This window comes from Etheostoma cragini, chromosome 7 (assembly GCF_013103735.1).
Source record: "Etheostoma cragini isolate CJK2018 chromosome 7, CSU_Ecrag_1.0, whole genome shotgun sequence".
Lineage (NCBI taxonomy): Eukaryota > Metazoa > Chordata > Actinopteri > Perciformes > Percidae > Etheostoma > Etheostoma cragini.
This window is the reverse complement of record NC_048413.1, coordinates 19,098,002-19,125,212: the sequence shown is the minus strand read 5'-3', so window position 1 is coordinate 19,125,212 and position 27,211 is coordinate 19,098,002. Positions and strand designations below refer to the sequence as shown.

The window sequence follows — 27,211 nt, the reverse complement described above, 5'->3', positions numbered from 1 at the left end:
GATGCAGTGGGCCAGGGTTCGACTCCAACACGTGTCCCTTTGCTGCATGTCAATCCCCCTGTCTGTCCCCTTTAATATCTTCAGCTGTCCTGTCAAAAATAAAGGCTGAAAATGCCCAGAAAATATATTTTAAAAAAAAACTCATTGTAGTAAAATTAGATCATTACGATATATTTTACTAAAAATTAATAATTTGCATTTCAAGGAAATCACTAAACACACATTCACATCAATTAACTTTAGCAAGAATATTATTTCAAATGCAGTTTAAATGTCCAGCACAACTGTTTAGTTTTTAATGATAAACCACTCAATACCTGTAGAAATGTAATGTAATGTTGGTACCAGAAAAAATAAAAATGTGTTCTCCTTTGCAAAAGTGTACTGAAAAATTTGGGCTTTCTCCCATTCTTGATATGATTCTTCAAAACATACAATGCAAAGTGTGTGCAAGCATGGGGCCCTACATGGCAACTAAGTAAATATATGCAGAGTTAGAGTAAATTATGAATACCTGACAATGTAGCACATGTTTTAGGATTATCCAAGAAGACTGCTACAGGAATCAAAACTTAAATTCTATGTTGTTGAGCAAGGCATGGTAGTAAAGGTGATGTTAGTTTAATGCTGTGCTGAGAAACTCTCCGGTGTGACTTGCTATAAGTGTGTGGTCTTAAATTGAGTTATTGCCAAAATGTTGACCTGAACACAAGCTCTATGTGCGCTTCTACATACAGTAATTCATTTATTATTCATTCAATCATTCAAGACTTAATGTTGGCACTGACACACAAACAAACTTTCTGATGTGTGTTTTTATGTGTACGTTGTCCTCTGACACTCGGTCAGCACTCAGAAAAGTAAAGAAACTACAAATGTTTATGTTTGCAAAACTTCATTTGAAGTTTTCCATTTATTTTCCAAGTTCAAAAGCAAACTTCTCAAGGAAGCAATTTAACAGATTCTTTCATTGAAGATTGATGTCAACATAAAATGCCTTTATAAAAGGTATTCACTTGAAGATGAAAAAACATCCATCATGAACATTACAACAGTTAACAGTCCTTGTTGTAAATGGTTACACATAGTAATAATCAAGAATAATCATAATACGATTTACAGTAAAGGAGGATCCATGGGATCCATTTATGGGATGTTGTTGATTCATCAACAACAACCTGATGAAATGTATCAGTCAGTGATACTCAGTACCAAAGATAGTGAGTAGTTTAAACACAGAAATCAAACAGTGTCTCAGACACTTAAATAGTTTCAACCCAACGTAGGTGTTACAACAAGACCATTCAGTGACGTTTGCAAAACAAACAAACTAAAGCTGTCTTTCCCCACAGGGACATTTAACACAATCACAGAGTAACCACTTTAAATTATAAAGTGTATAATGTGCATACACATGGTGTACATGTTCAGTAAAACCTGAATCATTTCAGTCCTTCCAAAGGAATACTGGCACGTTGTGCCTTTTTTCTCCATACTAGTAAAACACTCAACAATATAAAACAGACTTCAGTGAGTCTTCAACTTTCTGTCCATGACGTTCACAGACGTAGTTCTCTTTCTCTCTACCAGGGCCTCCACAGAGCACTGCTGGCCTGACCCTTGCTGGAGTTGACCTGATGGAGAGGAGAGCCAGGAGGGGACAGGATGCAGGGACTGTGGCTGGACCCCTGCAAGCCCTGGAAGTGGCTGAGCAGCCGTCGGTGGGCCTGAGTCTGGACCTCACAGTGGGACAGGAAGCTGACGGCCTCCTGCACGCAGCGGGAGTAGCCGTCGCGGCCCGTCATCAGGCCAGAGGTCGCGCTGGTCTGATGCTGCTGCTTCTGCTGCTGCCAGCATCTCAGATAGGACACGGCCATCTCCAATATGTCCGCCTTCTCTTGCTTAGAGTCGGGATGCTGTTTTAGAAACTCAGGACCCAGCAGGGATTTCAGCTGCTCGATGCAAGTGTTGATTCGGTCTCTGCGAAGTTTCTCCACCATTGGCTTTCTCAGCTGAAGAAAGAGAAAAAAAAATCTTTTAGTATATAAAATCAAACCTTTACATATTATATGAACACTATTCAACAAGGGAGTTATGTGAATTTATAGAAATCTAATTTACCTTGTGAGCAGGAGTCAGGTGTTCCTTAGGATAGCTTGCTTGTCCAAAAACAGTGGGCGCCATAGCTTTAGAGTTAGAGCGTTCCTGCTCGGTGCGAAGAGCCGGTTGAATCTGAGCTGCCTTCTTCTCTGCCTCTGCCCTGTATTTATACACCCAAATCTCCATATGAATGTGTGGGTCTTCGGCTTGTTGGAGTTTCTCACAGTCCACCAGCCAATGAGAGCGCTGGGAAGGGCTTTGAGGAACGCAGGGCTGCCACATGCTCAATGAAGTGTTTATAGCCGTAGGGACAATGAGTGTGTCTCCGGGGAGCAGGTGGAGGAATAGACTGCGAGAAAAAGAGCCCCGGGGTAGGGTGGTGGGGAGGGAGGAGGGGGTGAAGCTGGGAGACTGACCCAGTGCTTGTGTTGTTATGGGAAAGTGGTGACCCCAGAGGGAAGCACGCCGCTGTCTCATGTCATCTCAACCGCCACGTAATTGAGCACAAAGTGCCTCTGCCACCAGGCACACGTGGGTGTTACAGAGGGCCAACCATTAGAAAAGGGCCAACATGCAGCCACTTCCACCAGTTTGACACGGCAGACTTTCCTCATGGAGCTGTGCAACAGTTGAGATGTCTCAGAGATGAATAACAAAAGAGCTTCTCTGTAAGTTTTAGGACTCAAATAAAAACTACTTGATTAAAAAAAAGAGAATGTATGGACTCTATCTGTGTGATTTTAGCCCACTCACAGTTTTAATAGAACATCATACATTCTTCTTTCGCATGATACATTTCTGTATTTTTGTTTTGTCTGTTCTCTTCTCACTGCTTTGGAGTGGACAAGAGGACGTCAGGTGAATTTAAGAGATCTATCTTCCTGGTTTAACTTCAAACTGTCATATCCTGCTGTTTTACTGTGCAAAAGGCAGTAATTCTGTGCTCTTTTTCTGTGCAGATGCTGTCATTATAAACAGTTTCAATGACAAATCAGTTCTGACATGTCTGTTAAAAAGACTCAGTGGTCAAGTTTTCAGTCTGTCCTTTCTAATTTGATTGAAGGTGTCATTTGAAGCATTAGAGAAGGAAACTGCTTCAGCTGTAAACATCCTAACAGTCTCCACACTCCCAGCACATGTTCACACATCAGGCAAACCCTCACATACTTATACAGACAGCCACGCTTTCATTCACTTTCCCTCCCACACTCTCTCACACACACACATATACATACACACACACACAGAGCTGGCTGACCTGCCTGCCGCTGGCCACGTCTCAGTCACACGCTCCCTTCCTGCCTGTGTGGAACGTGGGAGCCGCTGTGGTCCCAGGCTTCCCACACTTCAGTGTTAATGACACTGAGGCCGGCTGCACAAAGTAAGTGTGCCCCATGGAACAAAGATTGAGTGACCAACCCCACTCCCAACACACACACACCCAGGAACACAGTGCTTCCAGGCACACCATCTGGACGGACCGTACCCTATTGTCAGCCAATCAAGCATGGGAGACACTCACCGTGAGAATTGGAGAGGTTGAAATAGAGACAGAAAGTTAAATGAGAAGAATAGGGACGTAATGTGTGTGTGTGTGTGTGTGTGTGTGTGTGTGTGTGTGTGTGTGTTTTCACAGTATGGGCCTAAAAATTATAAGTTGCATTAAATAAAAAGTTGTAAAAAGTGGACTCATGAAGAAAAAGAACATTAAGGACACAACTGTAACAAGTAACAAGTAACAACAACCTGGGAACCTACATTATTGTCAGTTGTGATTAATCCTGTAATGATTTTAAATATTGCAGACCTTTAGAAGGTACAACTTAGTCTACATTTCTATGTAAAAAGTGGAAGAGCAGGTCGAACGCCATTTAGGTTTAGACTGAACATATTTGTCCACCATGTTGATAAATCAACAACCTTCTTCTCCACGTAGGACGTCATCAGGCGGACATTTTACGTCCACATTCCCACCACATATCACTCCCAGTCGAAACAATTTCAAGGATGCTGAGCGACAAGAGACAAGCAAAGGGCCCCTCCCACCTGTTTGTTTAGATTGAGGCCATTGTACCCCATGAATTCAACTAATTCATTCACATCCTATTGTCATAATACGGCTTTGTGATTGGCCAAACACTGAGAACCAGCATCACATTAAATTGATGGGAAAGTTGGTATAAGTATATAAAGGAAGGAGGTCGTAGCGGGTAAAATCATAATTCTGAACGCCTCTTGTAGCTCACACTGGCCTGGACTGACTGGACACCATTTGACTGCATATTCACCATGAGGGATCAGCACACAACGTAAGCTCAAATCTAGAAAACTCATCTGAAGAAGTAGTTCATTTGACTCATTGCTTTTCCTGGAACTTTTGTCTCATTCAAGGTCACTGGGGCATCTGTTTTGGCTAGCAGAGTTTTGTTAAGTTATCAGGGCCATGACTGCGACTTGATACAGGAATTTGACTCACAGAAAACACACCAATATTGAATGGAAGTGTCTGTCAACTGTTTTCGGGCAGATGATCAAATGTAATGTGGTAAAGGCTCAGTTCAACCAATAACCCCTATTGCAGATTTGTTGTTTGTTTTATTTGACTAGTTTCTGAAACTTCTGCCTCCACTCCAAGACAATGGAGGTGAATTTCAGCACCCAGATCACACTGACCACAGGGATTATTACCAAGGAAAACTGTTCACAAAAAGGCATGTGGACTATCCAGAGTAACAGGAACACTAATTCTAGATAGATAAGTTGTGTAATTTTTCATTGCTGGGAGCACCACGAACAAAACTCCATTCACCTCCTTTGTTGTTAGGGCAACAGCAGAACACATGAAGAACTAAAAAAGAACTTGATACCGCTTGTAGTAGGAGAGAAAATGTTCCAGTTTTGTAAATATGAGGGGATTCTGTAGGTAAAACTTTGTCTGGGTATCAAGCATTAATCTGATGTTTCTTCTTTTTTTCCTCTTCAGCATGTGTAAGGTGATGGTTTTGGAGAGGAAATGCACAGACAGAGCATTGAGGCTCCGCTCAGCACTTGAGAGCCAACTCAACACTGGGGTGTCCAGCTCTGATGTGTGGGACAAGACGGTCAACTTCTTCACAGTAAAGAAAGCCTTGATTTTCCATAACGGCTACACCAAATCCTCCAGAGAGGCCATGCGGCTGTTACCCTCAGCTGCTGAGGACGTGACGCCGCTGTGCTGCCAGTAAGAGGTGACACTGGACACACACATAAAGACAACATGAAATGAGATGGAATCTGTGGGACTTTGACTACATGTTTTGTAGTACTGAACATTGTCAAGAAGAAACTCCAAAAGGAAAACATTCTTCAGATGAAAAAGGACTTTAATTCTTGTGTTCTCTTTGGTGTTTTCACTTCAGTTTGTGGAAAATGTTGAAAAGGTGGGGGATGTATACCATATATCCTGTAAATTTATTGGTTCCCAAATGGGCCTTAAAATGTGCATTTTATGCCTTAAGCCTTAGTACTCATTGAAACGGGTCACCTGAACACCATGTTGTTGAGGTTGTAAAACTAAAGCCATATTCCTTTGTATAAAGGGGAGATGTGTATGCCAATGCATACTTTGTTTTGTAAATGTTTTTGCATTGTGTGGAGTGGTTATTTTTTTAGTTAAGTGTAAGATGTTGATGAGAGTGTGCTAAATTTTGAATATGGGCTTTCATATGAAAGTTGAGAATAAAGTGACATTGTTTTCCTCACATTAAGTTTGATTCAAAAATGATTTACTACTAAAAATGACAGACTATATTGACCAGCCATTTTCAAATGTAAATTCAATGTGTTTAGTTTGATTATCAGTGGGGTGTATTTGATTCACAGGGAGTAGGAAATAGGGGGTTACAATTTCCAGATCTCAGTGGTTGAATGAATATCGCCCTCTGCTGGCCTTCATGTAGTCTCGCATTGCCAGGCCTAACACCAGCTTCATAGTCTCTCAGACAGTGGGAAAAGTATGCAAGGCTATTATAAGGGCCATTCTGTTATTGGTCATATAAAGGAAACACTTCAGTAACAGATTACCCATCTACAACAGACACACTAGTTAGAATTTGTCAGAATATTCAATTAGCAATGCATGTTGCCGTTTTTACGCAATATACACGTTTACTCTTCTAATTAGGCCAACTAAAATCATAAACTGCTGTGGTTATCTAATTATAAAAGTAATAAACATCCAATTTGAAAGCATAAAAATTGAATTCTTCTAAAAAACAATGCATTTTACACACGTCTATTCTGTGCCTCTTGAAAACACATTTCATTTTATGCTGAACATTATAAACACACTTTAGTTTCATGAGCTGAACTCAAAGATCCAAGACTTTTTTCCATGTACACAAAAGCATTATTTCTCTCAAATATTGTTCCAACCAGCAAAACGCCTCCCCCATACCATAACCCCACCGCTTCATGGGCCACTCGATCCACACCACAATGTTAACATCACCAACCTGCACACCCACACGACGCCATACACGCTGTCTGCCGTCTGCCCTGCATAGTGAAAACCGGGATTCATCGGTGAATAGCACACCTCTCCGAAATGTCAGAAGCCATGGAATGTGATTATGATATGATTATGATTATATCATGCCAATTGCACGCTCTCCCAAAACTTGCACCATGTGTGGTATTGTGCTGTGTGATAAAACTTTTTTTACTGACTTGTTATCAACCCCCCCCCCCAATACAATAAAACACCTGTGTAATAATCATGCTGTATAATCAGCATCTTGATATGCCACACCTGTGAGGTTGATGGATTAAGAAATGCAAGGGAGAAGTGCTCACTAACAGATAACTACTCACTAACTACTATATTTGAGAGAAATAAGCCTTTTGTGTATAAGTCTTACATCTTTGAGTTCAGCTCATGGAAAATGGAAAACTTTTGTTCAGTGTAAATTTTGACTTAAATTCAAAACATTCTGACTTGTCACAGAAGGAAAATAATAGATGTTTTTAACATTACCGTTCTATTCTTTGTATGTGTGCCAGTAGTCATGCAGTCAATGGTCATGACAGTGAACCATCATGCTCAATACTCTAAAACCTAAACTAAATATTAACCAGCCATCAGAACTCAGAACAATAACGTTTATACTGTGTCAAAGTCCTTGGTGAAAAAGGCCTTTGCCGAGTTGAAAACAAATATGCTGTCTGTAGAGCAACACAGTTGTTTAAACAGCAGCCGGGACAGAAGAGGTTACCCTGGATCTGATTTGGAATTATTACAGCTTTATTAATCATATGCTAAATTCAAAAAGCAGACATTCAGCAACAGTTTAACATTGTAGCAGCGGGAATAGGCGAATTAACAATAAATTGGGTGTACTTCACACCATGCATGTACTCAAGTACAGGGACGCCAAAGTAACGGTCTGCATGTTGAAAATCAATCGCTGAAGATTAAACTCAGCGGCACTTGGCTTTTAAGAAATCTATTCTGGGGATTGACACAAGAGTGTTGACAAAGAAACTGCTGGGGAAGAAATCAAACTGAACAACAAAATAAATAGTCAAAGAAAAAAATGTTAAAGGATATAATGTAGGTCTGTTTTATTATTAATTTAGACATGTCTGATATTTCATTGCAACAGATGGAATCTTTCACAAGTCCAAAGTTCACTGTCATAAAGGCAGAACTTCATGGAAAAAATAAAAAACTATTCGTTCTTTTCCACATTTTGCTTTTGAGATTGAAAAAAGAAACCTTACACATACTAAATCAAAAAAAATATTCTGTTGGTCCACTCAATTTCCAGTTTGAACCTACATGAAGACCCAACAGCAGGAGCCCCAGAGAGAAGGACAGGTTAGCAACCATGTGACATGGAAACCTTATGCTATTTAAAAAGATCTGACCAAAAACAAACTTCAACCAAAGAAACAAAAGGGAAAACAAGATAAAATCAAATGTCACTCTTAACACGCAGTGGGTCAAATCCCCAAACATTATATTATTTATTAATATTAAGGGGGTGGGGGGGTTGAAAGCCGAAAAAGTTTCCAACGTAAAACAGAATTCACGAGTTCTTCCCATCAACCAAATAACTTTCGTTTGTTGTTTAACATTACGTTCTCGCAGCTTGCCTTTCTGGCAGTAATACACAAAATGTCTCAGAGTCCCAGATCTCTTGTCTCAAGCTTGGCTGGTCATCAACTCTAGACTGCAGCTTTCTGAATCAGAGGGGCAAAGCGTAAATTCTATTTTAGCGTTTACCCCTTTACGGCATTGTTTTTTTTTGGGTGTTTAACGTTACAGAGATGTTGCCAAAAGTGGATGATTTTTAGACAACAGATAGTTTCTGCTTAAAGTTAATTTGAAGAGGTCATATCGGGGAGGCAAGTGAGTAAGAGGCATGGTGTATACTCTGTGTGTGTGTGTGTGTACTCGGCATGTGTCAGTGTGTAAAAAGAGAAAATCTGTAATTCTTTTTTCTTTTTTTCCTTCAGTTGGTCGGTGTTCCAACTTTATTTGCAGGGCTGTTGTGTGTTGGAGGGGTGAGGGTTGAGGTTGGCCATTAGGGCAAAGAGTTCAACAAATCCTGCAGGAAGAGGTCTGGGTCTGCAATTTCAGCGAGGAGACCTGGAAGAAAAACATGAAGTGAAGCTTCTTAATAACATTCACATTAGGTCACGTCACGTCACATCACTTCTGAGAACCTACACAGCACAAATGAAAGTAAGTAAAGTTGCATCAGAGACCATTTCAGTTCAGCCAGTTGGCTTGTTGTAAATTTGTCCCTTTTCCCAAATTAATTCAGATTTTGAGTATAATCTCTTTGAAGCTGTCGGAAGAATCATTTGAATTTTTTTAAATAATTGGGCGGTTATAAAGTTAATCAGGTGTGTATGTATACTGACCTACAACGTCACAGAATTCTGACAAAGACTCGGCAGGCATGAGTTCATCCTGGAAGGCCCTGAGCACGCGCTCTGAGGCCTCGTAGATGGGCATGTCGTTGTGACGGACATATTCTGCCAGCGAGAAGGACCAGCCCCCTTCCGTGTTGCTGGTGGGTACTTTCTGTACAGCCAAAAAGAAGAAAAAGAGAAGTGGGGAAAAAAGCAGGGAGTTCAGTCACTGTTATTTTAGTTTCCGAAGTGGAAATAAATATTTTATCATTCATGATGTCAGTACTACTGATGTCAAAGTAAAGAGGTCTCAAACTTCACTATATTAAAAGGAAGCTTCTGTTGTGAGTGTTTCATTTTGTTACTGTTAATCAATTCAATTCAATTTTATTTATAGTATCAATTCATAACAAGAGTTATCTCAAGACACTATACAGATAGACCACACTCCAGAATTTACAAGGACCCAACAGTTCTAGTAGTCTCTTCCAGAGCAAGCAATCAATCAAGCCTTTCTTTAGGCAACTATTTTTAAAAACGCACAATTTTTTCTCAAAAGATATGACCAACACTGATCAGGTCCCACTTGATCAAAGCATGACAACAAAAACATAACATACATAGTAGAATATCATCTGATTGATGTTTGTGGCATTAACATGTACATTTACCCTGAACATGTCATAGACAAGATCCACCAGGCCCCAGAAGAGAAGAGGCGAGCGATACACTGCATATTCCTTTGGTGCTTTATCTGAGAGTCTGATAATAAAAAGAAGAGAAGAGCTTTTTTCAATATAAAAACTATATTTTTTTAGTTTGATATGATAATCCAAAATACAGTACACAGCATACAGTATGGTTTTCTTTACTCAGATCTGCTACACAGAGCACTGGTATATCAGAAATGCTCAAAACAGGCTTCATTACTGCCGTTGGCGGCCATCCTTAAAACTCACCCATGAAGCAAAATGATCATTTGATGTTTCCCAAATCCCAACTTGATCTGAACTTAAGGGATTTAACTAATATGGACAAAAATGCTGTAAAACAAAACAAAGGAGGGACAGAAAAATACAAATTAAGTGTCTTACTTGTTGGTGCAGACTGCCGAGACCTTGCGGGCGTGTGCATTGACCAGGAGTCTTCGTAGGAAGTATAAACGCAAACTCCTCCAGCGTTCAGGCGGCAGGATGTGCATAGCCAAGATGGTGAAATAGTGCGGCCCTTCAACCTCGTACGAGCTCTCCACCCATTTCTCACATGGCTGCTCCTGGAAACTCTGCAGGTTCTTCTCCTCCCGGGACGTAGCCCTTGTACTGCAGTGACAGAGTTTGAGATGAGGGAAATACATGAACTATACCAGCTGAATGTTGGTTTGTGTCATCTAGCATCTGGGCACTGGTACAGATTGAATGAGTGAGGAGTTATTTCTGTGGTCAGATACTGTACATTTTCTAATCAAAAAGGTACATACGTGTTGAGGACGTAGAGCACAGTGTGGATGATGTAAGGGATTAGGTGGATGTTGCTCTCTCGCCCTCCTCCGCCTGTGTCCACACTGAATGATTGTTCGGTAGCAAAGCGGAGGAACAGCAGTTTGGTATCATGGATGTTCAGTTGGTACGTTGGCTCCCGCTGGCCCGTGCACTCCTGCAGATATGTGTTGTGCCTGTGTGCCAGAGAGAAATCCAGTTGGGAATGTTTTACTGTGTTTTGCTTTGTGCACGTGTGGGTTGATGCATGATATTACCTGGCTAAGCATGTAGCAAAGGCTGATTCTGGCACATGAGGCCCCCACACAGGAAGCAGCCCATTACACTTGGTGTTGGCGTTCTGGAGAGCAGCACTCTCCCACTCCTCTCGCCCACGAGCCAGCCTGCCCCAGGGAAATATAAAAAAGTCAGATTAGAACAAATAAAAAGTGAGTTTACAGCAGAACATTTTTACAGGGCACTCTAAACATCAACAGGTACATGATGGTGTTTTTTGCTACCTGACAGCTGCCAGATGGCAGTCATAATGGACTATGTTAAAGTGTGACACAGTGCTGTAGCCCTGCTGCTTCCGAGGTTTGTTTTCGAAATCCTCCAAGGCCACACGCTTCGTGAAAGTGTAAATACCCAGGACTTTGGTTGGCTAGGATAAAAGAGACAAAGACCGAAAACACCTTTATTCAGTGCTCATTACTCAATGATTCAGAATGCTGTTACATCATTGGATCTACCTACAACTTCTATCAGTAGCAGCCGATGCCGCAAAATAATTTAACCCCAAAACTAAAAAGAGTGCAATTTTCATAATCCTGGATGTGTACCTGGAACTTGTAACCTTCTCTACAAATACAGCAGGTCAAGCCCGGCTCCTCTATCAGTTCCTCCATTTGCTTTAACAGTGAGGTCTTGGTCACCACCTGACCCTTCTCATTGGTCTGAAAGGCAAACACAAACCACACATTAATAACAATAAACAACACTGGGATGTGTAAATGAAGCAAAGTCACAGTAGTAGAGTGGTAGTGTAGAAAATAGAGAAAAAAAGAGGAAAAGTTAGATCAAAAAAGGAAAAGTGTACCGTCATGCCCAGTGTTCCCAGGGCCTTCTGTCTCATGGCCATCGCCATCCGTTTCTTTTCAGATCTGGTCTCTCTGCGGGCTGCATCAATCTTCAAGTTGACATCACTGTGCTCCCTCAGCGCCTCCAGAAGGTTTTCAGCCAGCGTGCCGATGCCTTCATCACTGGATACCTGCTCCAGCTTGTGCAAGTTGGTTATTGAATCTGTGCCTATCAGCACCTGAACAGAAGATAAGAGGACATCCAGTCATGTTCGGTAAGTAGGTGTGTTTGTTTACAAAGTTATTGTTGATGTTAAGTTTGTGAGCTGTTGAGTTTATCTAGGTACTGCTCCATATATGGGAACTATTTACATGGGAACATTGATAATATTTAGTACCTGTGTGGGGGGATGTTGGGTAGCCAAACCACGGAGCAATCGGAGAATGAAGGGTAGAGCTGGTCTGGAGAGGAACTTCTTCCAGACATCAGCATCCAGACTAATGAGAGAGTGCAGAACAAGAAGAGAATGGTTCAAACAATCAAGGACATATAATTAATTGTAACAAAATATACTGATAAGACGTTTTGGGCAAATGAAGATGAGGGAATACCTACTTTTTGGCATTGGGGATATGTTTCTTCATGTAGTCCAGTGCACTCTGTGTGATTCCTTTCTGGAGAATAAGATCTTTTAGCTGATGGCCATTGCTGTTATTTTTGATTCCAGAAGCGATTTTACAGAAGCAATCCAAAAACACTTTGTCTTCTGCACTGTGCTCATCATCGTACCTTAGAAAACAAAGCCAGGGATCAGTTCTACTTCATCACAAACTGTAATAACCAAACACACTCAGAAGAAGTATGGCTCACACACATTTGTCTGAAATGGTCAGCCTGGTTTGATAATGTAACAATTCTTTGTAATGGTCCGAAGTGTTCCTATGCATTTAAAGCCACAGTGCATAGTTTCTGTCTCCTCCATGAGGAATTCTAAGTAATGACAAAACTGTCGGCGCGTCAACATGATACAAGATATACAGTTATTTTTCAGTGAAAGCTAATGCCCACTTGTCAAAGCTGCAACATGGTTTGAAGCGTTCCACCAAGATCCTCATCTTCTCCAGTTCACCGAAGGACAGGTACGGGATGATGCGGAGCAGACCTTGCAGCACGCTGGGGTTGGAGCGCACAAACGGGGTGTTGATCTGGTCTAACAACATGACCAGCTGATCTTTGTCTCCTGTTAGCAGCAGGTTACCCTGCAAAAGACAAACCAGTCCCTGTTTGAATCGAAGTCACAAGGATAAAATATTGCGTCAGATGTTTTTTTTCTGCACCCAAAAGGGTGAATCTGCTTTAGATGCTCACCTTATCTTCTGAAATCTCGGCATTGGCTTCGTCCAGAATGATCTCCATTATGCTCAGAACTTGCTCCGCTATGGAGGCTCCCCCGCTGTCCTTACTCTCCTGTTCTGCCACTAAAGCCTGAGGGAAAAGGGCATTAAAACAGTTTTCTAAAGCACTTATAGTAACTAATAAACTGTATTATGAAAGGCTGGTTAAGACTGAACTACAATTTTAATTTGATTAATTGAACTGCATCAGAATCACCTTCCTCCCCACTAATCAGACTACAGTTACATAGTCAATGAAACACTCACAAGGTTTAGAGTTCCCAGCATGACGTTGAGTGTGTTCATCTCTGGTTTGACCAGCTGCTGCCTGTTGATCTTCACCTTCCCACAATAACTGAACAACTTCAGCAAAACCTGTGAGGGAGACAGATTTATACTTGTCACTCTGCAGCTCAGCTGTTGGTATTCATGACAACTGCACAAGAGTTAGCTGCATTTCTGTTGTTGTTGGAAAAGCAAGACATCCAAAAGTAATTGTTATATTAAAAAAAAATGTTAAATGTTAAATTAATTAATTACTTCAATACATTTTAAAAGAAAAAGGAATTCTGTATGGATAAACCCACTGGAACTTTTTCTACAGCGGTTTTACATAACATTTTTCCATTACATGTCATTTAGCTGACACTTATTGTCCAAAGCGACTTACAATTGCAATATATGTCAGAGGTTGCACGCCTCTGGAGCAGCTAGGGGTTAAGTGTCTTGCTCAAGGACACATTGGTTGATTTATTGCAGTGGGAAATGAACCCAGGTTGCCCACACCAACGGCATGTTTCACATCCACAGCGCCATCACCACCGGTATTGTCAGTATTGATAACCATGCTCTGCTTAGTACAGAGTGAAGGGTTAAATGTTAAAATAATCCATGTTAGACTACAGGAGAGAAATGCTGATTGGACTGAATGATAATTTTTGAGACTTTCAATCAAATTATTCTATTGGACTCTGTTATAACTCATTTTATTTTTCATGTAGGCAGAAGAAAGTTTACACTTCCAAACGGGTTGCAGTATGTTTTGAAGGTTGGCAAACAAAGATTACAGTCTTATTGTAAAGGGCTTACAGTGAGCAGATGTCTTCCTTGTTTAAAATCTTTTATTCCAGAAAGCCGGTTCAGCATGCACTCTAGTCCTCCACACTGTGCCATGACTCCTGCCATCTTGTACACCTCCTCATCATCCTCCTCCTCATCTGCAATAAGGTCAGGTAAAAATCAATTGTGATGAGACATTGCACATTCATCTTTTCTACTCCTCTTTTAGGGAGGGATTGAATACTTGTGAAGGCAGTATATACAAGAGCAGGTCCTTGAGGCTAATTGTTTACACATTGGTAAACATCATTCATATATGATATTTAGGACAAGATTCTGTTAGTCTAACCTGTGGTTGAGTCCAGTGATTCTATGAACTCCTCAGTGGCATCTCCCAGTAGACCTCTCATTCGATAGATGATTCTCATTGGCTCACCCTTGGGGGGAAAAACCAGCAAGCTCCATGACTAACAGTAATTGCATTATTGCACTGCTATTTAGAGAACTGTAAGCATTTAATGACAAATCAAATTGCTCTTGTACTGACACACTCACTAAGACTCTTACCTCATTTGTAGGGCACCAGACCTTCTTATAGACCTCTGCCACTGAGAGATCCAAGCTAATAATTTTGTTGTTTACCAGAAGCTGAGAAAAACAGATTTGCATTAAAAACAGGTTAGCTTTTAGAATTCCATGAGAAACTGCTAAGAGTTTAATGCAAGCTAGCATCAAAACAAGAAAAGTATGTTTCAAATATGCAGGGTATAGAAAGGGCAGCCTAAAGTATATATTTTACCTCCATGCCACTGTCGTCTTCAAGAAGCGCCACCAGGTCACAGTCTTGGCAGATTTTGTTCTTGATGTCCCTCATTAGAGGGCCAATGCCGGGCTCGTTGCTGCTGTAGGGGTTTCCTGGCATGCGGCCCTGCAGGAAGTCCTCCTGCTGAGGATCCTTTTCCAGTGTTACAAAGAACTCTGTCACCTCATTCTCCTCCTAAATACAAAGGATGAAAATAGAAGCCCCAGATGAAGACAAATTCAGTAAGCATTTTTCACTAGGACTTACCTAATTGAAATGCACCAGAGTAAAGGTAACTCACAGGATAGATGATGCTGCACAGTCTCTCAAAAATGAACACGGGCGTCCTGTAGTCGTCCAGGTTGTACCGCTTTGCTGTCTCTATGCACACTGCCATGAATGCTTTGGTTTCAGATTCAGTACCTATGAACCGCACAACAAGATTTATAATGTTAATGTTTAACACATAAATAATGACTGTTTTTGAGTTTTTCATCTGTAGTTAACAGCAGAAGATTTATAATTTATATTTTCTAAATGTTATTTGGATAGAAGTAATAAAAGGCTTAACTAATTCAAATCTCTTCCTAGTTAGGGTCAGAACACGAAAGTGCAAGAAATCTATTGTTTTTCTAAAGGATTGTATTATCTTTCTGCTGTGCAAGCACATTTTTGAGTAACTTGGGATCATTTTTATGCGTTTCTCATGCATTTTATTCAAATATTTCCAAACTCCTTCTAGGGTGTTTATCGTATTATTTAATATTTGGTTGATATAATCTTCAAACTAATATGACCCAAAACTGCAAAGAAAGACGATTTCCCTAGTCATGTGGCCACACAACTTAAAAAAAAAAAAAAAAGTAAACTCCTCCTAGAGGACTCAACAGCTCCTTGTGAAATAAGGTCAGCATGTCAAGACTTTCACGATGCCAAATTGCAAAGCTTTTGTTTATACATGGGCTAAGGAAGTGTTAGAAAATTTGCAATACGTTATTTCCAGTGCCACGCAATCTACCCTACCATCATAAGGGATTTAAAGACAGGTCAAGCAGCTTTTATGGTAAATATTTACTGATAAATTGTTTAGATTTAACAGCATTTTTGTATCTTACTTAGTTCATTTTATGCAATGTCTCCCCTCCCTTTCTTAATACTGTATCTATTTTAAGTCTGAGTTTGTCTGCTTCTTGTCTATTGTTTTCTGTATGTAACACTAGGGCCGTGCTGTAGAATCGTATTTTACTTTAGCATGTTATCCTTTGGATTACTGTTTTTTTTGTCTTGACCTAGAAATCAATCAACCAACCAATCAACCAACCCAGCAAATAAGGTCTAATTTGTGTGCGCAGAGTCAGACGGTTAGAAAATCTAGTGCTGCATAAACCAGCTTCCCGTTAGCACTCCTGACGTGCCGGGAGGGGCGAAGGCCCGTTCACCGCTGCTTACAGCTTTAAATGTGATTGGACTTTTTGTCTTTTATGTTAGTACAGAAAAAAATTAATTGCTAGAAACACCAAAATGCAGCAGAGGAACCACAACAATTACGTAATTAAACATGGTAAGATAATCATGTCTGTATTTTGTTTGAGTCAGTGCAGACCTGTTGTCATGTCCTCCAGCATCTCGAGCAGCATGTCCTGAGTCTCATCGATGAGTTTAGTGCGCTGCACCACCAGTTTCCTCAGACACAGGTAGCCGTTGAGTACTGTGCCAACCAACCTACTTTTGAAATGACGTTTAATGGACTCCACCTCAACGAAAGAAGAAAGCAATCCTGCAGAGGCACCAAAAACATTCATATCATTTAAATATTCAAGAAAAGGCATTAGAAAAACATCTGTGTTAACAAAAAAAAATCATCTTTATCGTTTATTCTGAAATGGTGTTAAAAGTCTCATCTAAACCCAACAGAACCTTGTCATGTCTAATTTTATGGTCAGAAAAACAGGACCAAAACTAACGTACCAGTCAAGCTCTTGAGGGCATAGCCTTGCTGTAAGTCTGTGCTCAATGTTGCCTCCTCCAGAGAGAGCAGGTTGGCAATTTCCTGAAGAAGGAATTAAACAGAATTGAAAGATCCCATTACATATGCTACATTGACATCAGGTATGATATAAACACATGGAGACCTCTACTGCCATATTTAATAATAGCATGAGTCCAACTTTTTTTTGAAATATGATGAAAGTACAAAAAGCCCAATGTTCTGTTCATAAAATTAAAGCTCAGCTTTTCATTCATTTACACAATTTACTGCACCTAAATACTGTAATCAAGAAAGTCACTGGCACATACACATATGCTGCGTAAAACACGGAGTTTACTTACATATACTTAATAATACTATGTATTCTATAAAATTATTTTAACCATTACCTTGGTGATCAGGTTACCAATATAGGGCAGGACTCCACGGGCTGCCAAGTAAACCTTCCAGTGTGTTGGCTTGATCAACTTCTGATACAGACCCAGGTACTCCACCGCACACTCTCCAGCTACACTCAACTCATCAAGATAGCTGACAGACACAAAGAAGAGTCATTTTACACTGAGTCAAGTACAGTTGGGCTCTAAGTGCTCAAACCTACTTTGAGCCTCCACACTAGATTTAATTGTCTTGATACAGTTTTTGGGGCAAATAGATAAAACTTGCGTGCAAATTAACAAATGTAATGCAGAACTAATGTAATGCAAAACTACTGTTAGATACGTGGGTTCTCCAGGGACACCTAATCTGTAGCCCCACTTTAGCTCTGAAGCTTGGCACCGGTATTGTCCAGCAAGCATGCAATGTATTTTTTTCTCTTGTGTCCGCCACAACAGTCTTCTGTTCTGTGACTGAGGAGCAGCCCTACCCTCTCTGCTCCCTCCTCCCCCATAGGTACGAAAGACAGCGGGACGCCAGAAAGACGCCACTTAGCAAAGGTAACAAACAGACTGTATGTCATTTCAGCATGTGGAAATCTTTGTGATCTAATGACAGTTTATGAACTAAATACCACATAATGTGAAGTATGTTTGATTTGCTGGTTTTCAGTTTGAGGCTCATACCTGGTGAGCAGGTCCAATACTTGTTGCTTGCGGCTGGGGATTGTGGTAAGGGCTTCCACTATAGTGCAAGCTGCCTGTCTGGCTGCCTGAGTGGCAGGTGTGAAAAGGACCTGCATCAAAAATAACTTTAGTCAACAATTTTATTTGAACAAGTTACTTTAACAAGTTTGTTAAATAACAAGCTATACAACAGTATTATCATTTCTCAATTTCAAAATTATTACAATATAAATTTCTAACAAAATATATGCACTTCTGACACTAATAAACAGAAAACCTATAATACAACAAAACCGTATTGATGAAGAAGAAAAAAACACTGTACCTGTCGCAGCCAGTTGTTGTGACTCAGTTTGAGCAGACGAGGGAAGAGGCCTTCACCTTTTTTGGCCCTCATGAACTGCTTCCACTTCCAAACATACTTCTCCAACAGGTACTGCCTTCGCAACTCAGTCTTCCCCTGAGGCTTTGACACAGTTTCCTGGCCTGTGTTTATCAAAATAAACTCAACAGTGAAAAGCTTATCATCGTGGGTTTTAAATTTTTCACTTAAAATCAATATGAGAACCATCTTGCTACACTGATATAATGCACATTTGTTCAGACACAGTACTTACATCTTGCTGGGAGACACTTTTTCCAGGCCTCATAAGATGCTTTGGGATCCTTCTTGAGCCAGAGTTGGGCCTGGGCATGGATTTCATTACTGTATGGTCTGACTGTGGTTAGGGACTCAATAGCAGCATCCTATAACCAGAAGCAAACATTTACTGTTGTATGAGGGAACGCGATAAAACCAAGAAATAGCAGACCTTGCATATGTAATTCTTACATTTCCCAAGCTGGTGTTTTTAAAATTAAATATAGAATATATAATTAGTCAGTGGTTCTTGGTCCAAATTACAGCTTGCACCAGTGCCACTAACGACTCTCTAAAGGGCAAATTTACCTTGTTCTTTTTGCTTGTGGGAGCAGGGGGCTTGATCAACTTTTGCAGGATTCTCAGGCACATGAGAGTGATGTTCTCCACTACTACAGGCGTCTTTATATTCACCGACATGAGGAACAGACTGAGGGCTAAAAGAACAAAATATTCAATGCTAACAGACAAAGACCTACAATGCAACCAGTCATAACATTGTCTTTGTGAGAGCTAAATGAAAACATGACACTTTAATATCTGAAGAGGTAGATCCAAGTTTTACAGCCCTAGTATGCATTGTTGTGATGCATCATATTGTTTAATAACTGGACGAATATCGTTCACAGAAAAATACAGAATTGAAACAATACACAAAGAAAAAAAAGGGACTGAAGACCAAAGTCAGGAATCTGAAAAAGTAAATCTGATAAGCTAAGCTAATACTCCCCATTAAACTAATCCCCACATGCTGACACAGATTTAAAAAAATACACCAACAACCTTTGAATTGATCAGGTAAGGAAATTAGGCTTACCACAACGCAATCGTAACTCCCAACATCCTCCCTCCTTTGAAATGGAGTCTGTCAGCAGCAGCATTTCATACTGCAGATTACTGACCTATTAACAACAAAGACAGTCAGTAAAAAACTAAAATCTGCTACATCCAAGAACTTTGTTGTTAAAAAACAAAAATGAAATTTTCCAACAAAAAACAGACATTTCAACAACAGAATCTCAATGCATGTAATAGGACATGTAATAGGACATACCAGGTCAGGATTGGCCCAGTGGCCTTTGAGGGCAGCAGACACCTTGGCAATAATGAGGTCATTCATCTGTTGGGTGGCCTCTGGATGATCTCTAACGCAGGACAATACAAAAGGAAACAATAGACTGTAGAATGATATTTAATCACTACTGCAATACACTGTGTACATTAACAGTTACATGTGTATGTATGAAAAGATGAATCTAGATGTACAATATATGCTGTCATTCCAACTCCTTATCAAGAATTAGTGCCTGGAGGTCATGCATATAACCAATGTTCCATGAGGAAGGAAAATGAGGTACAACATCGGCACAGGAAGCCCCGTCTTCCTCTCTATCTCAATCTAAACTGCGATTTTTAGAATAAAATTATAAGGAAAGTATCTGGGTGGAAAAACCCAGACTAGAACATTTCAACTTTTACTCAATAATACTTCAAAACCACTTCAATTTTTTTTTTCAAATGCTATTAAAATTGAATAAGACACCCTAAAATTAATATAAGTAGAGATTTGTACTTGCCAAAGAGAATTGTGTGGAATCAATCATGTTATTCAGGGTAATTAAAAAGAACATTGATATAGGAAAACAGGTCAGTATGACCCAAGGACAACATGAGGGTAAAAAAAAAAAAAGTAAGATTGAGGAGGGACGTACCTGGTGAGGAGACAGACCAACTGCCGCACCTCCTCCCTCATGGCTGCTGTACCTCGCCGCAAGTTATACTCAAACAGTTCACGGATGAGACCCTGGAGGACCAGGATCTGCCGGAGGGCTGGGTTTGTGGCCAGTGCGCGAAGCAGTGTAATACAATGACCCGTGACAGCTGAGGCACAGCCATAGCACTTGTTTGAGGAGGTGTGGCCGCAGCCCAGCACGGAGAGGGCACGGTACTGACTGGCGGTGATGGTGGGCTGGTGACTGCTGCTGCGGGATGATTTGGTGGCAGCTTCTCTCTGCTGTAGATCATACTCCAGAAGCTCTTTACGAGATGCAAGCACTTTCTGTAAACAAAGAGAGAGGCCAGAGTTATGTGAGCAGGAAAAAAAACAAATGTAGTTTCTAGGTAAATTAACTCTTTTCCTCTGTAACCTGTATAATCTTGGAGAGTTCATCAAATGAAGTCTTGCAATCTCCGCTGTACTCTTGAGCCAGCTGCTGAATGTATCTGTTCACATTAGCAGAGGAGGTACCAAGTCCTGCACCTGCTCCAGTGTCATCCTGATTTCAACAGAGGAAAAGAAAAAATATCATGAGATGAAACTGTAGAAATAACACCTATAACTAAAATGTTGTCAGTTATGCTAGAGAGGGATTTATGAAAAGGATATGATGTATTACTGCCATGCTAATACTGTTAGTTAACTGCAATCAAAGTATTTCAGAAATTCACATATGCAAAAAATAGATTTGGGAAGACAAATCCAAATAATACCCGGGGTATGTGTATTATGTATCAGGAGAAACTGTGCTTTGCATAAATTTCAGTTAATAGCAAATGTGTTCAAAGTGGCCTCCTTCACATTAATCATGGCTTAATTTCTTATCCAACATCTAGTCTGGCGTTTTACACTGCATGGTACCTACTTGACGCACCTCGACTCTACTCGCCTTTTTTGGAGCGAGCTGATGTGATACCAAAAGGTGACAGGAAAACCTGAAGAATCCTGATTGGTCAGAGAGAATCGTCACTAATCACTGCGTCATCATTGCAACAGACAGGGCATTTTTTTGTTGCTTCCAGCTTCTTTAGGAAAAAGATTGTCTTCTGGCTGGCACATGCCGAGAATCAAAAACAACACACTTTCGACGTTCTGTGTGTGTTGCGTTAGGTCACAGCAGTTTCCTGCTCAGCCACGCTCACCTGACACATGAGGTGGTACTAATATGCAATGGAAAAAGGAGGACCGGGCATGGCAGTCTAGTTTAGCAAGTCGAGGCGAGCTGAGCAGGTACCATTAATGGAAAAACTAATTACTGTTCAGGCCCCATTTGTGACTGACCTGTGGTTTTTCTGGTGCTGCCTCATTGACTTTAGACAGGAGGCTCTCCAACTGGGGCCGGTGGCCCATCAGCTGATGGTAAACCCGGTCAGCTTTGTCCAGCAGGGTGTTGATGTTGGTCACAGCCTGCAGGAATAATAAATTCACGCTGAGTGAAGAAGTGAAGCAGATTTTCCAAACTCTGCAAAACATGTGGCCAAAACTTATGATTTGCCATGCTAAATGGTTATTTGAAACGGCAAGTTCCCTTTTGTCTCCTTTCCTTTTCACACGAGTGCCTGCGTACCTTTTTCCTGTCTTCCTCATTCTCAATGGGATCCACAGCACAGCAAGGTTTGGCGTATAGCATGAAGTCAAATCTGGCATATTTGCAGAAACCACAGGCATTGCACAGGAAGGGGTCTTTTTCATCATAGTTGATAGACCTAATAGACAACAACCACAAGTTTAAAATACACGTACCTTCAATGTCTACAAACATTTCCACACATTCCCCAATCTTATCAGACCTGCGGAAGAACCCTGATGCTCACCTGCACTTGTGGCACTGATACACATTCTCCCCGCAGTTCCCACACACTCCAGGGTTGGCCGGCACAGAGGCACTGCAGCGTGGACACTGGAGGGTTTCGGTGGAGGCCTGGTAATTCTCATAAAAATCGGAGAACTCGATCATCAGGTTGGATGCGACAATGGGTAGAGGAAGGTCAATCTTCACCTCTGTTTGTCCTGGGGTCAGTTGAACTTTCTTGGCTTTGTGCCAACGAGCAGGCCTTAAAACAGACAGAAAGACAGAACTTCTATGTTTATGATCAAGTGAATGAGAGTGAACTTGTGGCAAGTGGCCACTATGCAGTCTTTCTATCTTAAAAGTTTGTTAATAAATAACTCATGAAAACATACTTGTTCTTCAGCTCAACGATAGCCTGCACAGTCCTGTTGTTGTAGTAAAGGTTAATGGTGCGGACCATTTTGGTGCGTTTGAGGTCACCAATCTTAACTGTGACTTTGCTGATTGTGTGGCTGCCAATAAGCTTGACAACTTGCTGTGTGGTGGTGTAGCGAGTGTCAACTTTGATAGATGACAGTTTTATATTCTGGGGGACAAACAGAGGACACACAAGAAGATGTTTAAAACAATAAACTGTGTTTATGCAAGTAGGGTCTTACAAAGACACTATGGCAAGTGTACTCGTAACTTGTCCTTTTTCTGTCTGCATATTCATAGTTTTGCTGTGGTTTGTTTATAAATAACAGTAGTATATACAGGTGAGCATCTTAAGCCAGTCACAGCTTGTATTAGCTACAGTTGTGTGTTACACCATAGTTTAATTAACCTTAACCAATGCAAAAGCAATACAAACTTACAAGTGTGTAAAAACTTGCTCTGGAAATCTATTAGCTAAATGTCTTGTCTACTTAATGGCTAGAGATTGTTTCCATTTAGTGAAGTTGCGTTGCACATACCGAAAAGGGTACTTCTGGATTGTTGCACACCAAGCAGGGGTCACTCTCCAGAAAAAATCCATCAAACTCCACCAATCCAGACAGAGTCCTGCAGGAGGAAAATATCAATCATGTTGTTGATATTATGCCATTAACTGAAATTGCATTATCCTTGTGACTATATAGCATGTTTGTGTAGACATACGTGTAGATGTTGGAGTTTGGGTGATTTGTCAGGATATGGTTCTGTGCCCTCAGGATTTCCACAGCTTTCTGGGAATACTCCTTTAGCTGTAACAGAAAAAAGAAACCATGAACATTATTTTATAGAGACATTGCAGCAGTATCATTGCTGTAACTATGTTGTGCTGAATGATAAAAAGGCTTAAGCATCCAGTATAAGAGCTCAGTGATAGATTTTGGACCTCATTTATTATTTAAAAGGTCTGGGTATTCCTGTGTTCAAATTATCCTTGTAAGTTAAGCGAGATGGCCAAATGATCTATAAAACAAATAGGAGGGGAATATACATCCATGGAAGGAGTTAAATCCCACATATGGCTCACAAATTACATTGCCGGTCAAAGTACAAACACTAATACAACATAGTTCCAAAGTCAGATTTTATGACAATTACTATACTAAAATCAGTACAACCATAGTCTGCGAGGCCTTCAAACAAACCTTTTTTTCTGTCTGGGGGGTTTTAAGTGAGAAGTATCCAAGTAGGTCTACAAACTGGGCAGCTTTGCGGCCATAAGCAGGCAGCTCAGGCCAGATTGCCCAAGTCAGTTCCAGCAGCAGCTCCTGCTGAGATTTACTGGAGTTTCTAGAGAGAGACATATATGTCTAAGATGTCATTTCACCATTTAATAATGTCTTAATGCTTTCATTTCCACATTCTTTCCATTGTTTGTTTATGGGTGCTGCAAGATTATGTTCAATTACATTAGTTTAAAAAGGGGTTGAGGCAGTCTAAATTTAAAATGAAGCATTAAAAGGTAAAACATGTAGTGAGTATAGCCCCTCCTCCTCGACTTAACAGCCAGAGAAAGAATGTGGGGGTGGTGGAGCGAGGTAGACAGAATGAAGAGAGGTAGCGCTGTGCAAAGCAGGAATAAAACTTGTTGCATGGGGGTTATGTTCTAAAGCACAAATAAACCCACACCTCTGCAGGAAGATGTCACATTCTCAGATTATGAGCTAACGCAGTTTTTTTCCTGTCTGTTTTTGTGTGTTCGTGTGTGTCAGTTAGTAGTAGTTAGTAGTCACTTCGATATGAGGGTCGATATGAGACCGGAGGGGCAAAGGAACTACACACTTTTACTGGGTCATAAGTGATGATTGGTAGTGATTACTTATTACCATTTCTTGTTTTAGTCTATACATTGTATTTTTGAGGGAAGCACTCATAATATACCTTTAAAGAGGCTGTCTTTTGTAAACTAGATATTCTTTGGGTTTGCGTTTTGGACTTAACTAGCCTATCTATGTCCCATTGTGTTAGATATCTACAGTACCTGTAGATATGAAGTGCTAAGCAGTGGGCTTGCCAGCGCACAGCAGATGAGTTTGACTCCAGTAGGAAGCAACGCAAGAACTGGATCAGTGTCTCCTTGTCTGCAAACTTGTTAAGCTGACTGACCAGAGCCATACACAACTGATCCTCCTGGCTGCCAACTCCATCACCTGTGATCAGTCCGCAAAGACACATCAAAGTCAAGACGATAACACCTACTATCCATTTTTGATAACCATATATCCTTTTCAGGTTCACTGTTAAGCATTCAATGTGTTTCACTTAAACAAGAAGAACTCAAATAAAATATGAGAAAGTCTGTGTCTTGTCTTACCCTCTTTGTCTTTTTCCCTGTCCTCCTTTTTACTCTTTTTACTGGAGGACTTGCTCTGAGAGGACTGAGAAGCTCCTGCCTGTCCAGCACTACTCGATCCTCCTCCTGAGAATGATGAAGAAGAGGAGCTGGCCAGCACCTTACTGCCACAAAGGGCACAGGAGAGCAGTTGCAGAAGTACTGGGGAAACACCCTCATCCACTAGGAAGCTGACCTGGAGCACGAAGTACAACACAGCTGGATAGAGAAGAGAAACAGATAAAAAGGAGGGAAAAGAGACACAAATTATGTTAAACCAGGCCTTAGATGTTTGTTTCAAGTTACAAAAGCTGATCTCAAACAACTTACAGTCGTCCTTCATGCAGAACTTCTGCCAGTTAATCGTCCTCTGAGTGGCAATTTCGGCACAAGCTTTTAGATGTTCCATCTGCACCAAAAGAAGCAAGTTACACTTAAGCACAGAAAGTTCAATCCTTACATCAACTGGCAGTAGCTTCAGACCACAAAAAATTATAATATATATTAACAAAATGTAAGTAATTGGAGGCTATGGAAAATATTCATAGACTGTTAACTAAAGACAAAAACAACAAAGTATGGAAAAAAACTATTAATAGCCACTAAAAGCATCCAAAAGAAGCTCTGTATAAGTAATTTTAATGGCCATTCAGAGAACACTCACTAGATTGATGAGTGTGTCATACTGTAGAGCTGACCCAGACGTGGCTGTGACCACACCAGCCCGGAGGAAGATGCCCTGCTCCTCCAGGAGCTTCTTGATGCTGCGAACATGGGAGTCAAGAGTGTGCAAATCCCGCAGCTGACGATATTTTTCCTTTGAGCCGCAGATAAACAGCAACAGCTTTCTGACTTGCCTCCTGACAAATGGTGTCTGTTGAATCATCAGATACTGAAGAGAAATTTGAGACAGAATTAGGAGATGTATTTATGCCTTTTGTGTGGAATAGGGCTGGGACGATTACCGCGGTCACGTGACACCTATGGTGGGTCTTAGCTTGTCACTCTCGTCACGGTCATCACCGCAAAAAAAACAACATTGGCCAGCATGCCCACGTTGTGTTTAATGACATGGATTCATTGATTCAAATGACATGGATTGTGTCTGATGACATTGTGACTAACATGGATTCAAGGTTTTTCAAACAAAACGTATCCAAAGATGGAGAAAATCTGACAATGTTCCATGACACCCAAAGATACACTGTAGGGAAGGCAAAGAGATTTCTCCGTTCTCAGCTGAGGTAGACACAATAACATTACAGCTGCAGTGTTTACCATTGCACATTAGCCTGGCAGCATGCACATTTTGTAGTCTAAAACTGAGCGGCTTATATTAGTAGAAAGGGCGTCAAGTTAGAGAACTTCAGAGTTTCTCTCTCTGTTCTCTGCCTGCACAGTTGCTAGCCAGGCTGTACTCATGCTGCAACATATGCTGTAGGCTAAGGTTTAAGCCAATTTTTTGGGGGGATTTTTTTTTTTTGGGAACGCTATTCACTTTACTGGCAGTATTGACAACAGATAAAGTCCCCCTGTCTTGAGAAGCTCTAGCATGTTGTTTTGTTGTTTCTCTTTTCCTCACAGCGGCACTCATTCACTACTCTCCGTTACTGCTTGCTCTCCTTGCGTGACCGCACAGGCACTGACGTAATTCAATTATGGCACCCTGCCATTCTCACTCTAACGTACGCTACTCTCGTAAGGGGGTTGCGGTATACCTCACTACTGCTGGAATTTCTTGCTTTTTAATCGCGGTATTAAAAAAATCCACACCGTCCCAGCACTAGTGTGAATAGATGTTGAAAAGGAAAATCTCATGAATAATGCACTCAATTGCTTACTTCAGAAAGATAGTAGAACCAGGAATGGTCAAAGACAGGAGGTGGGATACGTGGGTTGGTGTCAGCAATCTTCTTGATCTGATATGGCAGCCGAAGCACCATTTCAGTCAATAGCTGGGAATAGGCTTCAAACACATCAGCAGCATGTCCCTATTGAGAGGAGCAACTCAGTAAATTTACATTATACTTGTACAAAAATCACTTGTTTAAGTTTTAAAAATATAAAGATCCAATACCTTGACATATTGGCGCAAGAAGAAAGGGCTCATGTCTGGGGGAGAGGAGGCTGTGTGTGGGCGGAGGAGCTGGCTAGTGGTCGCAGGTTCTTCTTCACCTTGTTGGCTCTTCCAGAACTCCAAGAGCGATTTGAGCACGTGGAGACAGTAATCAATAGCACCCAGACTAAGCAAAGCAGTTGCCGTGGCATTCGAAATAAGTGATGATGACTGGAAGAGAGAAAGAGGGTGCACCTGCCATGTAGTACAATGTAC

The 27,211-nt window shown here is 40.9% G+C and overlaps 2 protein-coding genes across 15 annotated transcripts in view; both read right to left on the bottom strand.

Annotated features, from left to right (window-relative positions):
* Nucleotides 1–1,583: 1,583 nt before the first annotated feature.
* On the bottom strand, nucleotides 1,584–2,403 carry LOC117947343 (transcription factor HES-5-like). The gene is made up of 2 exons (XM_034876173.1): nucleotides 2,122–2,403; nucleotides 1,584–2,012 (listed from the first exon to the last, which is right to left on the bottom strand). The coding sequence occupies exons 1-2, from the start codon at nucleotides 2,380–2,382 to the stop codon at nucleotides 1,584–1,586; spliced, it is 690 nt and encodes a 229-aa protein (XP_034732064.1). The 5' UTR covers nucleotides 2,383–2,403.
* A 1,280-nt stretch (nucleotides 2,404–3,683) lies between these two features.
* The window catches only part of ubr4 (ubiquitin protein ligase E3 component n-recognin 4), a 63,552-nt gene continuing 40,024 nt past the window's right edge, over nucleotides 3,684–27,211 (bottom strand). For 9 of the 14 annotated variants that reach the window (XM_034876076.1, XM_034876081.1, XM_034876079.1 and 6 more), the window contains 43 exons: nucleotides 26,957–27,190; nucleotides 26,721–26,870; nucleotides 25,544–25,771; nucleotides 25,210–25,288; nucleotides 24,862–25,098; nucleotides 24,529–24,697; nucleotides 23,693–23,837; nucleotides 23,214–23,299; nucleotides 23,030–23,117; nucleotides 22,466–22,659; nucleotides 22,096–22,335; nucleotides 21,849–21,987; nucleotides 21,563–21,688; nucleotides 20,652–20,780; nucleotides 20,217–20,563; nucleotides 19,559–19,649; nucleotides 19,322–19,406; nucleotides 18,814–18,941; nucleotides 18,482–18,611; nucleotides 18,190–18,350; nucleotides 17,865–17,974; nucleotides 17,190–17,331; nucleotides 16,779–16,860; nucleotides 16,414–16,587; nucleotides 15,112–15,233; nucleotides 14,808–15,005; nucleotides 14,576–14,656; nucleotides 14,358–14,445; nucleotides 14,039–14,166; nucleotides 13,217–13,324; nucleotides 12,924–13,040; nucleotides 12,624–12,814; nucleotides 12,171–12,344; nucleotides 11,953–12,052; nucleotides 11,575–11,793; nucleotides 11,318–11,431; nucleotides 10,997–11,139; nucleotides 10,754–10,879; nucleotides 10,478–10,672; nucleotides 10,095–10,319; nucleotides 9,672–9,762; nucleotides 9,010–9,172; nucleotides 7,680–8,731 (listed from right to left, as the gene is read on the bottom strand). In XM_034876076.1, the coding sequence (XP_034731967.1) occupies nucleotides 8,667–8,731; nucleotides 9,010–9,172; nucleotides 9,672–9,762; nucleotides 10,095–10,319; nucleotides 10,478–10,672; nucleotides 10,754–10,879; nucleotides 10,997–11,139; nucleotides 11,318–11,431; nucleotides 11,575–11,793; nucleotides 11,953–12,052; nucleotides 12,171–12,344; nucleotides 12,624–12,814; nucleotides 12,924–13,040; nucleotides 13,217–13,324; nucleotides 14,039–14,166; nucleotides 14,358–14,445; nucleotides 14,576–14,656; nucleotides 14,808–15,005; nucleotides 15,112–15,233; nucleotides 16,414–16,587; nucleotides 16,779–16,860; nucleotides 17,190–17,331; nucleotides 17,865–17,974; nucleotides 18,190–18,350; nucleotides 18,482–18,611; nucleotides 18,814–18,941; nucleotides 19,322–19,406; nucleotides 19,559–19,649; nucleotides 20,217–20,563; nucleotides 20,652–20,780; nucleotides 21,563–21,688; nucleotides 21,849–21,987; nucleotides 22,096–22,335; nucleotides 22,466–22,659; nucleotides 23,030–23,117; nucleotides 23,214–23,299; nucleotides 23,693–23,837; nucleotides 24,529–24,697; nucleotides 24,862–25,098; nucleotides 25,210–25,288; nucleotides 25,544–25,771; nucleotides 26,721–26,870; nucleotides 26,957–27,190 (6,342 nt within the window). In that variant the 3' untranslated portion in view covers nucleotides 7,680–8,666. Of the gene's footprint in view, nucleotides 3,729–7,679; nucleotides 8,732–9,009; nucleotides 9,173–9,671; nucleotides 9,763–10,094; nucleotides 10,320–10,477; nucleotides 10,673–10,753; nucleotides 10,880–10,996; nucleotides 11,140–11,317; nucleotides 11,432–11,574; nucleotides 11,794–11,952; nucleotides 12,053–12,170; nucleotides 12,345–12,623; nucleotides 12,815–12,923; nucleotides 13,041–13,216; nucleotides 13,325–14,038; nucleotides 14,167–14,357; nucleotides 14,446–14,575; nucleotides 14,657–14,807; nucleotides 15,006–15,111; nucleotides 15,234–16,413; nucleotides 16,588–16,778; nucleotides 16,861–17,189; nucleotides 17,332–17,864; nucleotides 17,975–18,189; nucleotides 18,351–18,481; nucleotides 18,612–18,813; nucleotides 18,942–19,321; nucleotides 19,407–19,558; nucleotides 19,650–20,216; nucleotides 20,564–20,651; nucleotides 20,781–21,562; nucleotides 21,689–21,848; nucleotides 21,988–22,095; nucleotides 22,336–22,465; nucleotides 22,660–23,029; nucleotides 23,118–23,213; nucleotides 23,300–23,692; nucleotides 23,838–24,528; nucleotides 24,698–24,861; nucleotides 25,099–25,209; nucleotides 25,289–25,543; nucleotides 25,772–26,720; nucleotides 26,871–26,956; nucleotides 27,191–27,211 lie in introns of those variants that run through there. The other 5 variants (XM_034876082.1, XM_034876085.1, XM_034876090.1 and 2 more) reach the window with 2 other exon arrangements.

What these genes read in the sequence shown, in the direction of transcription:
- LOC117947343 (XM_034876173.1), bottom strand. Translation starts at nt 2,382, where the DNA reads ATGTGGCAGCCCTGCGTTCCTCAAAGCCCTTCCCAGCGCTCTCATTGG. An exon ending in ACCTGACTCCTGCTCACAAG is followed by an intron (nt 2,013 to 2,121) that starts GTAAATTAGATT and finishes CTCTTTCTTCAG; the next exon opens with CTGAGAAAGCCAATGGTGGA.